Below are 15581 nucleotides of genomic sequence, written 5' to 3'. Positions count from 1 at the left end.
AGCTCAGCAGGTCTGGCAGCATCTGTGAAGGAGAAAACAGAGTTAACATTTCTGGTCCATTGACCCAAAACTTCTGAGGAAGGGTCACCAGACCCGAAACGTTAACTCTGTTTTCTCCTTCACAGATGCTGCCAGACCTGCTGAGCTTTTCCAGCAACTTTGTTTTTGTTCCTGAGTTATAGCAACCGCAGTTCTTTTGGTTTTTATCATTACTAGGACTTTCGGGAGCTGGTACAGTCCCATTTGCTCCCTCTGAAAGCTAGAGTAGAACTCCTAGTCTGCACCCACAGACTGTACATAACATTAGCAGAATGGGTGGAGCCAAAAGAACATAAACATTAACCCCTTGAAAACCAGGAGAGGGTGATTGGTGTCCAATGCTCCGGGCAGGTTTTGAGATCCCTGTGGTCTGGCCGTTCAGGGTGTGGGTTAATTTTAAAGTTAAAGAGGTTAGAGAGAGGCTGCGACCACCTTTGGGGGTTGCCGGAAAAGGCAGTCTGCAGGTTCTAGAGTGTGGAAGTCCTATGGCTGACCTTCCAGCCTTGAGAACCCGCCCACTGCCTTTCATTCACACTTCCTCCCTGTATACTTGATCACTTTGGGGAAACTCACAGCCAGATGATTTCTCCTCACATTGTGCAAACCTCTGACCTCAAATTATTGCTGATAACACGAACCTTAAGCCTAACAATAGCTCTAACCTAACCGTAACGTTAACCCTCACCCTAATCCTAACCCTGACACTGTTGGCATTGCAGACCCTGACTGTTTACTTGACCTCAGCTTTCTTCCACACAAAACCATCCTCCAGCTGTACACCCCGATTGAAGGAGCATCAGGGTTAGGGTTAGGGTTAGGATTGGTGTTAGGGTTAGGGTTAGGGTTAGTGTTGTGGTTAGCATTAGGGTTAAGGTTACAGTTAGGGTTGGGTCAGGGTGAAGGTTATGGTTCAGGTTAGGGTAAGGGTTGGAATTGGGCTCAGGGTTATGGTTGGATTTGGGGGTTATTAAGTAGTGTAAATTAGATGTACATAATCATGATCTGTCGGTGATCCACATAGGGAGATATTAGGAACAAAATTCCTGGTCAAAAAGGTATTTTGCGTCTTAATTGAGGAGAAAGAGATAGCAAGACAGAAAGGATTAGGGAGTGATTTACTGAGCCAGGAGTCGGGCCAAATGACAGCATGGCTGCCAATGATGGAGCAATTAAAATCAGGGATGTACAAAATGCCAGAATCGGAAGAGAGCTTGGAGAATTGTGGTGTTAGAGGAGACTACAGAGGCACAGAGAAATGAGATCATGGAGGGATTTGAAAATGAGGATGAGAACTTTCAAATCGAGGTGTTACTTGATCAGAAGCTAATAAAGGTCATCGAGCCAGGGAATGATGGGTAAACATGACTTGATGTGAGTCAGAGAGTTTTTAGGTCATATCCAGACATCTCAATCCATCCTAAAGGTAGAGGATGGGAGTGGGTTGGATAGAGGTAACAAAAACATGGACAAAAGTTTTGGCAGCAGATGAGCTGAGGACACTGTTCCGTTTCTGTGGATACCAATCACCATGCTGATGCTGTGCCAAAGCATTCACTTCTGGTCTGTCCAGCTGCTGCCTTGCATAGACCTCAGAGGTCTGCACAGCAATGGAGAAATACAGGGGAAGGTAGCCCCAGGCAGGGGTAGTTGGGTAGAGGTGAAAGTAGACAGTTTCAGTGGCTGTGTGGACTTGTCAATAAAAGCTCAAATATAACACAAGGACTGGTTGAAACTTAGGAGGATGCAGCCAATAGCTAGGGAATGGATTTTTCATTGGGACCAGGGACATTGGCTTTGGTCTTCCCAATATTTAATAGGGAGTCATTTTTACTAATCCAGTCCTGGATGTTGATATGAAATCTGATATTTAGGGTTTGAGTGAGGTGGAGATGAGGTAGGTCTGGGTGTCATCAGCTTAGGATGTGCTTACAGTTTTATAGTTTCAGGATAAGGCATGGCAGATTTCAAACAGAGATGAGGAGGAATTACAATGACTCAAAGGGTCACGAATCTGTGGAATTCAGTATCCCGGAGTGAGGTGAATAGTGGGGCATTGAAAACGTTTCGACAGAATTTTAATTAATAACAGGTTGAAGGGCTATGGAGTGCGGGCAGGAAGGTGGCCTTGAGGCTGAGATGAGATCAGCTATGATGGTATTAAATGGCGGAGCAAGCTCGAGGGGCTGAATGGCCACCTCCTACTCCTGGTTCTTATGTTCTCTAATGCTTTTAGATGATGTCCCTGATGGGCAGCAGGTCGAAGTGTAAGAAAAGAGGGGCCAGGGATAAATCCTTGGGTGCTCCAGACTGAAAGGTGCAGGAGTGAGAAAGGAAGGCAACGCAGGTGGTTACAGGAAAATAGTTAACGACTAAAATCAATGGATGTGAGATGGGTGAACAAGGAGCTGCTTCTTCCTGTTCAGCTTTCGATTTTATTTGAAAGTACTGACGAGTTAATTACAGGCAGCATTATTTGGTTAGGATACAGATAATAAGTCTTTTTTGTTTATAGAAACTTTCTTGGTCATCAGTTGATTCCCTTGTGTTTAAATCGATACTAAATGCATTATGTTTAATGATTTCATTCCTATTAGGATTAATTAACATGTTTGAACTGCATAAATTCAACATCATTTGCAAGTGTTCATTTCATGCATTTATTCTCAAGCAGCACTCCTCTGATCTTTCCTCTCTTCATCCTCCTAAGCTCCAACTACTCTGATCTTCATTCCTAAACCAAATCTTATCTTTCCATCTTCTCCTTGAACCTCTGCTGGCCAGACACTTGGGAATCGTAATACAATCCCTACAGGGTGGAAGCAGGCCATTCAGCCCATCAAGTCCACATTGACCCTCCCAAGCGCATCCTACCCAGACCCACCCCCTATCCTATCTGTGTAACTGTGCATTTCCCATGGCTAACCTGCCTAGCCTACACATTCCTGGCAATTTAGCATGGTCAATCCACCTAACCTGCACGTCTTTGGACTGTGGGAGGAAACCGGAGCATCCGGAGGAAACGCGCACAGTCACAGGGAGAACGTGCAAATTCCACACAGACAGTCTCCCGAGGATGGCATCGAATCTGGGTCCCTGGTTCTGTGCGTCAGCAGTGCTAACCACTGTGCCACAATGCTACCTTCACCTCCCCTCATTCTTTCACCCTCTAACAATCCCGCCTTTTAACCTTCAACGTTAACCAAAATATTGTTGATTTCCAATGGTCCCAAAGACCAAGGCTGGGCCACATAATTGAAGGCATGGTCAGTGAAATGGTGTTTGACCCTGATTAAGGAGATAGCAGGGCAGAGGGGCTTTGTGGGAGAACGGGGGTGTGAAAGTCCAGTGAGTGAAGAGTGAAGGACCAGAGGGAACATGTGAGCCATAGATCAAACCAGACACAAACAGAAATGGCTTCTTGCTTCTCTTCACAGCACAAAGAAGTCATCAATCTTCAGTTCTGAAGAGAAGGTGTTTCCAGTGAACCAGCTGACAATATCTGTCAAGTAAAAGGATGTAAGACTGATGGGTTCACTTTCAGATATTAATCCCAGCAGGTTCCACTCTCACTTCTCTTCCTGACAGTGCTCTCCTTCTCACTAACTAGTTATCCTTCTGTTTCCCTTACATCCAGAGGAGTCTAACCCTTGCCAGACTAACCCGTGCCTACATGAGGGAATCTGCCTGTCCAACGGAACTGTCTACACCTGCAACTGTGTTCCGGGATTTACTGGGGAAAACTGTGAGATAGGTGAGACACTGAGCGAAACGTGCGAGTGGACAACTTTGCAATGCATCCTTAAATATCAGCATGTTCCCTACAGCTACCTGTCATTCAGTGGTTTGGAGTCTGATCTTCTGCCTTAAGAATTATTGCTGTTTGCAGTTACTTCGAGATTTTGATTAATTCTGTAATGTGTTCCCAACAGATATGAAACAAGGGCCCAATGTTTAATGACCTTATCTTGAATTTGTCCACCCTCTCCACAAAGCAGTAAATTAGGCTCAAGGTAAAGCTTCATGAAAGGGTTTGGTGGTGCAGTGGTAGTGTCCCTGTCTCTAGGCCTGAAAACCTTGATTCAAGTCCCACCTGCTGCTGAGGTATGACATAGCAAGCCCGAACAGGTTGATTAAAATAACTAAAGTTTCATGAGTGTGTCCTGCATTATGTTACCCAAATATTTCCAGCAACTTTAAATCTGTGTCTTTTCATTGCTGGTACTTTATACTGATAGATGTGCTTTTCTTTGTTTTGTCAGAACCCTTTATAAAAATCTTGACCAATCTCGAAATGTCCAATTTGACTAGCAACCATAGAACTGGCAGAATAGCATTCCAAGTTTTTACACTTCTCTGTGTTTGGAGAATAAGAAGAGGAAGAGGGTATTTAACCCTTATTTAATCGGATCATAGCTGACCTGTGATCCAACCATTTATTCCCACCTTTACTCCATATCCTTTAACGCCTTCACGAACAAAAATCCTACAATCTCAGATTTAAAATTATCTATTATCTCTTGATGAAGAGGATTCTAAATTTCTACCACCCTTATGGGTTGAAGGCCAACATTTGTTGCCTTTCCCGACGGAACCGATTACATTGGGTCTGAAGTCACATGTAGGCCAGATCAGGTAAGAATGGGAGACTTCCTTCCCTAAAAGACGTGGAGTCATAGAGATGGACAGCATGGAAACAGGCTTTTCGGTCAAACACGTCCATGCCAACCAGATATCCTAAATAAATCTAGTCCCATTTGCCAGCATTTGGCCCACATCCCTCTAAACCCTTCCTATTCATAGACCAACCAGATGCCTTTTAAATGTTGTAATTGTACCGGCCTCCAACACTTCCTCTGGCAGATCATTCTATACATGCACTGCCATCTGTGTGAAAAAGTTGCCCCTAGGTCTCTTTTAAATCTTGCCCCTCTCATCTCAAACCTATGCCCTCTAGTTTTGGACTCCCCTATCCTGGGAAAAACATCTTGACTATTCACCCTATTTATACGTATGGGGAGGCGATGGCCTAGTGGTATTATCGCTGGACTATTAATCCTGAGACCCAGATAATATTCTGGGGACCTGAGTTTGAATACCTGCCACAGCAGATGGTGGTATTTGAATTCAATAAAAATCTGGAATTGAGAATCTGATGATGACTGTGAATCTATTGTTGATTGTTGGGAAAAACCCATCTGGTTCACTTATTCCCTTAGGGAAGGAAACTGCCTTCCTTACCTGGTCTGGCCAACATGTGACACCAGACCTACAGCAATGTGGTTGACTCTCAACTGCTCTCTTGTCAATTAGGGATGGGCAATAAATGCTGCCCGGCTAGCGATGCCCTCATCCCGTGAAAGAATAAAGGATACCCCTCATGATTTTATAAACCTCCACATGGTCACCCCTCAGCCTCTGACACTCCAGGGAAAATAGCCCCAGCCTATTCAGCCTCATCCTATAGCTCAAACCCTCCAACCCTGGCAACATCTATGTAAATCTTTTCTGAACCCTTTCAAGTTTCATAACATCTTTCCTGTAACAAAGAGACCAGAATTGAACTCAGTATTCCATAAGTGGCCTAACCAATATTGTGTACAGCCGCAACATGACCTCCCAACTCCTACACTCAAAGCATTGTCCAATAAAGACATGAGTTAACCAGATGGGTTTTTACAACAATTGGTAATGTTTTCATGGTAAACATCACTGAGACTAGATTTGTATTTCAGATTTATAAATTGAATTTAACTCCATTAGCTGCAGTGGTGAGAGTCTAGCCTCTGTTTCCTGAGCTAGGCTTCTATGTCACTTGTCAAGTGACATTACCACCCTCTTACCCTCTGGGCAATGTACCAGGCACTCTCAGCAATTCAAATGAAAGCAAAATGCTGCAGATGCTTGAAATCAGAAATGAAACCGGAAGTGTTGCAGAAACTCAGGAGGTCTGGCAGCTGCTGTGGGGAGAGAAAGCAGAGTTGATTGATTCATTTTTTTTATTGTTACGTGTGCTGAAATACAGTGAAAAGCTTTGTTTACGAACGGTACAGGCAGATCGCAGCAAGCAAAGGATGCACAGATCAAAAAGACTTAGAAGCATACAGGTTACACTGTCGGTTACATTATTTGAGGCTAGAGTCCATTCTGGTAACGGCCAGAAAGAAGCTGTTTCTGAACCTGCTTGCGTGTGTGTTCAGGCTTCTGTATCTCCTGCTTGACAGAAGAGGTTGTAAAAGATCATTACCAGTGTGCGATGGGTCTTTGATGATGTTGACTGCCTTTGGAACATTTAGAGTCTGGTATAACTCTTCCTCTGAAAAATTCTTTGGCGTACACTTAAGCCTCAGCGTTATTTTATAATGTTCACTCCATATATCTGTCAATTTAACACGGAAGGAGGCTGAGGGAATTTTCAGCCTATCTTCTGCCCTATGTATTTTTTTCAGAATTTCTTTACAATTACTCTGAGCTGATAACTGTGAACAGGAGCACGAGCCTTTCTTTACTCCCTTTCTTCTTTTAATGCCTTTCTGCTGGTTCCCTGAGATAATCTCTCTGCATCATCAACAGCTTTTTGCCTCTGTGCAGCTTGTTAAAAGCTTCATTTTCAGGTTGTTAAACCCATTATCTGCTTCAGAAGCCCGTTCCAATGATTCCTGACATATAAACTGCTTTCTTCATTTATTTTAGATGTTCAGAGAAAGAGAACCCAAAGTTTCATCTCCTTCATTTGTGCTGAGGAAAGGAAAAGTAAAAGCAATTTACATAGTTTTTTTAAAGTGGTTTTTGGATGCCTCAAAGTACTTTGCAATCAATGTAGTACTTTTTGATGAATTGTCACTGCTATAATGTAGGAAACATAGCAGTTAAGGTGCACATAGCAAGCTACCACAAACAATAATGAAGAGACATTCTATTTGTACAGTGACTTAAATGAAGGGATAAGTATTAACTAGGACACAGGAGATAACTGTCCTTTGAAATGGCACTTCTGCATCGACTTGCCGCGGTCCGTGCTTAAATATCTCGTGTGAGTCACAGCGCCTCTGGCAGTGCAGCACTCGCTCGCTGATTTCCTGTGCTCAAATTTCGAAAGTATCATCCAAGCCACAAAGCTGACTCCTAGGGAGGAAGGGTTGTACCCATTGAGATACTGACAACTTTCCACGATGGCTTTATTTTCCAGATATTGATGAATGTCAATCCAGCCCCTGTGAAAATGGTGCAACCTGTGTTGATGGAGTCAATTCCTTCACTTGTCTCTGCTTACCGAGTTATGCTGGCAGGTTATGTGAAGAAGGTAAGGCACTTTTCGAGCCTATCACATCTATTCAACGACAGTCCCTCTGTGAAGGTTCTGGCCCGTACAGATTGGAATGAGTTCGGCCAGGTGGACCTCACAGAATTGGAGCAAACTATTGCAGACGCTGGAATCTGTACTGAAAGCAACAAACCCTGGGGATAGCAGCGGGTCAGGCAACATCCATGGAGAGGCTCCAAGCTAACATTTTGAGTCAAAATGACTCTTCCACCTTCCAGTCCCACAATGTTAGCTTGGTCCCTCTCCATGAATGCAGCCTGACCCGCTGTTATCCCCAGCATTTGTTGTTCTCATAGAATATGAGTTCCCTGATTGGGGTTGTTAACCTGGTCCAATCAGGGAGCCCTGGCTGACAGATATAAACAGGAGTGTCAGAGATTCTGCTCACTCTGAGAGCTGCCCCTGAGGAAGCTGTATCCAGGTCATTTACTATGCATGTGTAAATAAAGTGTGACTTGGTGACGGGATACCAGTATCTGCGGAGTTATTTCATGACCAAATGGTGCTTGTGTCCAATTTCCCTTGTGTTTTCTAAAATTAAATCCCATTATTGACTGCCTCCTCTAACCTCCGCTGAAAGCCATTGCTTAATAGGTCGATGCTGTCCAGGCCAACATCTGCTCTGCTACTGCCCCAGAAACCTGAGGTCATTCAAATCTCTGCTGCTGTGTTGGAACTTGCATTGAGTTCCAATTATCCATCAGCCCGTTGACTTGCTGTTCACACCTGCCTCATCCCTGTGTTCAATCCTTATGGGGTCTTGGCTGTCTCCCTGTTGTTGTAAACTGCCCCAAAAACAAAGCCCAGCTGAGACAAACACAGCAAAATGCTGAAGAAACCCAGCAGGTCTGGCAGCATCTGTGAAGATAGAAACAGAGTTAACATTTCGGGTCTGGTATGACTTCATCAAAACTCACCTGTTTGTCCAGCGTTAGAAATCAAAAAATGCCCCCAGACTTGGGAGGATGTCGTATGAATGAGGGTTGAAGATCAAAGCTTTGGAGTGCGCTATGGAGGGGGAACTGGAGGCCTACTGGTGGTGTGACATTCCTGGGGCAGAAGGTTGTGATGAAAGTCTACCCCTTTGCAGAGCCTCCACAGGAGGTACCCAAATCCAGACAAAGGGATGGGAGGACACTTCACAGAGTAGTTACAGCACAGAAGGAAGCCATTTGGCCCATTGTGGCTCTCCCTGGTGTCATTCCATCACCATGCATATTCTTCCTTTTTGCATAATTAATCCAGTTCCGTTTTGAAAGTCTTGATTGAAGCTGCCTCCACTGTAGCCTCAGGCAGCACATTCCAGACCCTAGCCCCTCTCTACATGACAAAGTATTTTTCTCATATCACTTTTATTACTTTTGCCAAGGACTTTAAATCTCATTCTCAATCTTATTATGAGGCTGCGCTGTTTCTCCCTATTGCCCTACTCTGTCGGGATCTCATATGATTTAGAATCCCTCTTTCAAATCTTCTCACAAACTCTTGTCCTCCTAGTCAGTCCCAAATCCACTATATCTTCATATTGAGGAATCTCGTGGGTACCCTGCGCTCGGGAAACCTGGCTGACAAGAGTAGAAGTTGAAAACCCAAACGAGAAAAAGCCTCACAATCTCATTGATCCATTGAAAGCTTCAACATATCTCCCTGGGTTGATGTAGTCATTCTCTGGCCATATCCCTCTAAATCCTACCTATTCATATACCCATCCAGATGACTTTTAAATATTTTAATTGTACCCGCCTCCACCACTTCCTCTGGCAGTTCATTCTATACGCACATCCTCCTCTGCTTGAAAAAGTTTCTCCTTAGGTCCCTTTTAAATCCTACCCCTCTCACCTTAAACCTATGCTCTACAGTTTGGGACTCCCTTACTCTGGGAAAAAGACCTTGACTCTTCACCCTATCCATGCCCCTCATGATTTTATAAACTTCTATCAGGTCACCCCTCAGCCTCCGACACTCCAGGGAAAATAACCCCAGCCTATTTAGCGTCTCCCTATAGCTCAAACCGTCCAACCCCGGCAACAACTTTGTAAACATTTTCTGAACCCTTTCAAGTTTCACAAGATCTTTCCTATAGCAGGGAGACTGGGGCTGGTTATAATTTTTAAAATTTTTAGTCAACCTGTTCAGAGATGTTATTACACACCTCTGGTGCAGGTGGACTTGAATCTGGATCTCCTGGCTGAGAGCACAGGACAGTACCATTGTGTCACGAGATATGAAGGATACCAGAGCTCCTGCAGCTGCAGAGAACAGCTGAAGCTGACAGAGCAGCGCTCCATCAGTACTGCACTGGCAGCGTCACCTCAGATTGTGGACTCTTGTCTTTAGAGTGGGGCTTGAACCCTTGACTCAAAAGAGGAGTGAGCCATGGCTACACCATTCCACTTTGTGGGCTTCTGTTGGTGTCAGTAGGGAAGGGTTAATGTGGAGAGTAATCCTGGCAGGGACTGCCACACACTACAGCTGCAGCAGTTAATGGAGCGTGAGGCATCAATTACAGAACTGGGTTTTAAGGATAGTGGAAGCAGCAGTTAGAAATGAGATAGTCTGTCAGCTCATTGAGAAAGTGCTGAAGCATGACTGCACAACTGCTTAGGCTGGGAAACTGATTACTGATTGCAGAGATACTGTCTCAAGTAGACTGTAGGTAGGAGAGGATGGGGACAGAAATGTCAGTGTGAGGAGAGAGACTGAGAGAAGCATAGGAACAAAAGGAGGCCATTCAGCCCCTTCAGACTTGTATTAACTCCACAGAGGCTGGCATCCCGTCATCAAGTCCCCCTTTATTTGCACGTGGAGAGTCCTTGACATGAATCTGACTTCCTTGGAGCCAGCTCTCAGGGTGAACAGACCCCCCCTTCAATCCTGTTAATATCTGTCAGCCAGGGTTTCCCGATTAGACCAGTCCCAATCAGGGAACTCATATTCTATGAGGTCCACTTGACTGAGCTTGTTACAATCAGTACAAGCCTGTGCTGCTATTCAAAGCGACCAAGGCTGATCTCTGTCCTGACCTTGGTTCCATATCTTTTCATCGTCTGTCCTGCCAAAGTAAGGATTGAGACATGGTGCAGGCAGAAACAAGAAACAGCGTGAAGTTGACGTACAGAGAGGCCGAGGGAAGGAAACTTGTGAGGGGAAAGACAGAGAAAATGAGAAGTGGAGCGGGGGGCCGGAGGGAAAGACTGCAGAGATTCTATGGTGATGAAATCAAGACCGCTCTGAGCTATACATCTTGCCAAATTGATCGTGTAGCTGTCACATTTTTCTTAAACCCCAAATGGTTCGCTCTGCTTCAGAGAAGGAAAGCCGCTGTCCTTACTTAGCATGGGCCTATACGTGACTCCTGTCCCACACCATATTGGCTGACCCTCAGCTGAAGTTGCATACCCCAGCACATCACTCTGTTGTTCAAGAAATAGAGCTGCTGGCATGTTGTTTGCACAGGCCATGAGGGTGGGTAGTAAGTGTGGGTCTGCCCAGCAATGCCTACTTGCTCAAAACCAATGATAGAAGGATAGGGGTGAAGAGGAGAGAGCTGGAAAAACACAACCCTTGAGAAGTAAGTCTATAGATTGGGTATATATCACACAGAATGGATTTCCTTGGGAAATTCATTGGTCAATCAGATTGCTATGGAAAGGGAGCCTGGTCAGTGCATGTAACTCAGAAAGTATGACCCCAGACAGTTCTATAGATTAACCAGGCTGACATTGTAAACCTCTGAGCCAGTACATCGCTGGGGTGAAAATGTTAATAGCTTTCTCCCAGGAAACTGCAAGCAGTCAGCTCACCTTCTAACCTATTACAGAATCTATTAAGAAACACTCATCATTACTTTAAAGGTCAGCTGGTTTATAACAGATGCACACAAACAGAATTTGCAACACACTCTCCCATAGTCTTTCAGTAAATATTCACAGTGCATTGGTTAGAGATGAAGCATCAATCCTGTCTATTTCTTCCCCAATCAAACAAAAGCTGATTCAGCTCATTTTGTCCCAGACTGTTTTATGTACAGTGTTCAGCAAACAATTTGATTGATCAGTACACAAGGGACAGTCACTGAATAAGAATGTCTTCTCCTTGCATGACAATAACTTCTTATGCAGTGTTTATCCTTAACACATCATCACTTATACCTTTTCATTGCATTCTTGATTTTAGAATTCTTCCTCCTCATTCTTCCCATCATTTCCCTTCCTAAATTCTTGTCCATTTTGTTATAACCTCCCCCTCCCCCCACCCCATTACATTTGGTCTTTAATCAATTTGTTTGAGGATGTATTTTCCAGTCCTGTTTTCCTGTTGACATTTACCATTGTAAGTTGCTATGTCAACATTTTCCCATTCATTTTGCTGTATCAGTGGTCACGATGTGGTTGCAAGCTCTGGACGCCAGGTGGATCTGCATAGAAAATTGTCTTCCTGCTCTGCCAATACCTTGTACGTGACAAATTGGGGGATGGTGGGGGTGTGAGGGGTTGGGTAGTTTGGATGGCTGGTATGTATGATGCAGAATGGTACCAGCAACGTGGGTTCAGTTCCTACATCCAGCTGAGGTAACCATGAAGGAGTGTCCTTCACAACCTCTCCCCTCATCTTAGGCACTGTGACCCTCAGGTTAAACCACCACCAGTCATCTCTCTCCAGTAAGAGAATGGGTCCACAGTCCTGTAAAACTATCGTGACCTTACCCTTACGTGACAAAAACCTACTGCAAATGGACAATCACTGCTAATGGATTTGAATTCTTCTTTTGTCGCTCAGATACTGAGGGGTGTGATCACAACTGGCAGAAGTTCCTGGGCCACTGCTATCGGTACTTTTCGCACAGACGATTGTGGGAGAATGCAGAGAAGGATTGCCGAGGCCATGGGGCACACCTTGTCAGCATACACTCAGCTGAGGAGAAGGAGTTCTTAAACAGTGAGTCTTACCGAGTTGGATGTATGTTTGGTGGCGACATCAACAAGATTGCGTACAGGGTTTCCAACCCTTCAGAAACACCCTGCCATCTCGAGGACTTTATGGGTAATCGCCTGGCTCATAACGTGAGGGAAACCAGGTGAAAAGCCCTGATGGACAACAAAATTAGAAACCAAGTGATGAAAGTTAAGGAGTGTCTATTTGACTCAGTTGATTGGGTTGGGCGGGGTGGACATCACAAGTCTAAAACCTCCAGGAGTACCCTAAACAGAGTTGTTTCACAGCCATTGGGGTCAATAGGAGTCTTGTTATCATTTGAGAAACTCAGGGGTTTCCAAAGCTGAAAGGCTGACAGGGTAAGAGAGCTGGCAAAGTAAAACGAAACCAAATTTCGTGGCTTGAACCATTCAATCACACAGTGCAGAAGGACGCCATTTGGCCCTTTACACCTGAGATTAATGTCTCTTTTAATGTCTCTTTTGGAAAAGAAATCTGTCATACTTTACCTGGTCTGGCCTACATATGACTCCAGACCCCGGCAATGTGGTTAACTCTGAACTACCCCCAGCAATGGCCTAGCAAGCCACTCAGCCCAGGGATGGCCAACAGATACTGGACATGATGTGCCATATTCCATGAAATAAAAGACCGTTTTGTTCCAGAAAGCCAGTTGGTAAAAGATGAATCAGGAGTCAATATTTAGATGCTTCCATAGATATTTATTTTCAGAGCTCCACATTATAAACATCAGCTTCTGAATCCAACAAGCACAGTTTTATGAAAGTTCTGAGGAAGGGTCACCAGACCCGAAACGTTAACTCTGATTTTTTCTTCACAGATGCTCCCAGACCTGCTGAGATTTTCCAGCAACTTCTGTTTTTGTTCCTGATTTACAGCATCCTCAGTTCTTTCAGCTTTTAAGCACAGTCTTATTTTTAATTTTGTCTGTTTGGTTATGGCCCCAGTGATTTCACAGTTAATGTCCATAACCTACGTAGAATTAGTCACAATTCATACAGCACTAGAGCTATGAAATTGGTGCTGCTCCCCTGCTGAGTCCCCAGAGCCCTGCAATGTTTTCCTTTTCAGAATCTATGTCTAATTCCCTTCTGAAAATAGCTATTGAATGTATTGCCTTAATACGGCTCTCCCAGATCAAAGCAACACATTGAGTTTAACAAGAAAGATTCTCTGGATCACCTTTCTTGTTTCTTTTTTTGCTGGTTGTTTGAATTAGTGACACCAGACTTGAGATTTGAAGGACTGTAGATTGTTAAAGGGTGGAAAATTTGATGAGGATGGAGAACTCCAGAACTTTGTCAGATTTGAGGAGGAGAAAATGAGTTGAAGTTGGGGATAAAGGGACCGAGTGATTAAACACAGGGAGAAGAGTGAAGTGTTTCACTAGGCAGTGACAGTGACAGTGTTGGAGGGCGGAGGTCAGGCTTAGTTTAGTGACTATATTCATGGAACGTGGGTGTCTCTGGTAAGACCTGGATTTTTTGCCCATTCCTAAATGCCCTTGAACTGAATGGCCTGTTCAGCCATTTCAGGGGGTAGTTCAGGGTAAACCATATTGCTGTGGGTCTGGAGTCACACGTAGGCCAGAAAATTACTTTCCCAACAGGCATGAGTGTATCAGATGTAACTGTGTACAATAATGCCTGATAGCTTCACAATCAACATTATCCAGACCAATTTTCGATTTTATGAACTGAATTGAATTTCCAACAGCTACCACTGTGGGATTTGAACTCACATTCCAGTGATATTAGCCTTGGCTCCAAGAGTACTAGCCCAGTTACATTACCACCACAGCGTCACCTCCAGTGCTTTGCCAATCTGGCATTTGCCACTGAAAATATGGTTGACATCAACCCTGGGCCAGACTGATGTTCTCGGTCCTTGACATTCTTTGTCTGCCTCAATTGTAGGTCTGGGTCGGGAGTACGCTTGGATTGGCCTGAATGATAGGACCATTGAGGAGGATTTCCAATGGACTGATGGCACTTCATTGGTAAGTCTAGATCAAATTGATTGATGCCGGCTTTAGCCAAAGCCTCCTTGATTGTTGCCACAATGATAGGGAGGAACTGGGCAAAAAGGAATGAAGACATCGAGTTGAGTCGCAGTGATTCTGTCATCTGATGGTAAAACCGTTTGGTTCATCCACGTTAATGATTTGATCTTGGCTGTGGCTCTGTTGGTAGCCCACTCTTGTTTGAGTCTGGGTTCAAATCCCAGAGATTCAAGGTTAATGCTTCAGTGCATTCTGGGTTGATGCTGCACAGACAAAGAGTTTTTTTTGGAGTATGGTGTTAAATCTATCCATCCTTTCTGGTGAACATCAAACTTAATATTTTACAGGGTTACTTTTATAAATTAGTGTTCCTGATTGAATCCTTATCTCTCGGAGATATTTTGGGAATTTGTAAGTAGGTGTAAATTTCCAGAGTAATTGAGGCAGAGGCATGTAAACCATAAGACCATAGGAGCAGAAGTAGGCCATTCAGCCCATCAAATCTGCTCCGCCATTCAGTGAGATCATGGGTGACCTAATAATTCTTAACTCCACTTTCCTGCCTTTTCCCCAAAATCCTGATTAAACATCAATCTATCTCAGCCTGGAATATACTTAATGACCTGGCTTTGACAGCACTCTATGGTTAAGAATTTTACGGATTCACTACCCACTGAGAGAAGAAATTCCTCCTCATCTCTGCCTTAAATGTGTGGCCCCTCATTCTGAGATTATAACCTCCAGTCCTGGATTTTCCCACAAGGGGAGACAACCTCTCCGCAGTTACTCTGTCAAATCCCTTTAGAATCTTATATGTTTCAATAAGGTCGCCTCTCATTTGTCTAAATTCCAATATATACAAACCCAATCTACTCAGTCTCACCTCATAGGAGAGTCCCTCCATTATCTGGTATCAGCCTAATGAACCTTCTCTGAACTTCCTCCAATGCCAGCATATCTATCTTTTGATAAGGGACCCAAAACTGTTCACTGTATTCCAGCTGTGGTCAGAATTGTGCCTTGTACAGTTTTAGCAAAACCTCCCTTCTTTTATATTCCATTCCCTTTGACATAAAGGTCAACATTCTACTTACCTTCACTGTTATCAGATGAACTTGGATGGATAGTGTTTTGTGATTCTTGGACAAGGACTCCTAAATCTCTTTCTGCAGTCTTTCCTCCAATTAAATAATATTCAGATCCTCTATTCTTCCTGCCAAAGTGCATAATCTCACATTCTCCATATTCCATTTATCAACTTTT

At 44.0% G+C, this 15581-nt stretch overlaps 1 protein-coding gene across 1 annotated transcript in view; it reads left to right on the top strand.

The window, feature by feature from the left end:
* The window catches only part of LOC109921562 (neurocan core protein-like), a 167192-nt gene that overhangs the window by 137596 nt on the left and 14015 nt on the right, over positions 1-15581 (top strand). Inside the window, exons 8-11 of the mRNA XM_048613943.1 lie at positions 3674-3790; positions 7226-7339; positions 12140-12298; positions 14233-14315. Of these exons, the coding sequence (XP_048469900.1) occupies positions 3674-3790; positions 7226-7339; positions 12140-12298; positions 14233-14315 (473 nt within the window). The remainder of the gene's footprint in view (positions 1-3673; positions 3791-7225; positions 7340-12139; positions 12299-14232; positions 14316-15581) is intronic.

The sequence above is a fragment of the Rhincodon typus genome, chromosome 29, assembly GCF_021869965.1.
Source record: "Rhincodon typus isolate 14 chromosome 29, sRhiTyp1.1, whole genome shotgun sequence".
Lineage (NCBI taxonomy): Eukaryota > Metazoa > Chordata > Chondrichthyes > Orectolobiformes > Rhincodontidae > Rhincodon > Rhincodon typus.
The sequence above is the reverse complement of the archived record's forward strand: the minus strand, read 5'-3'. Positions and strand labels throughout refer to the sequence as shown.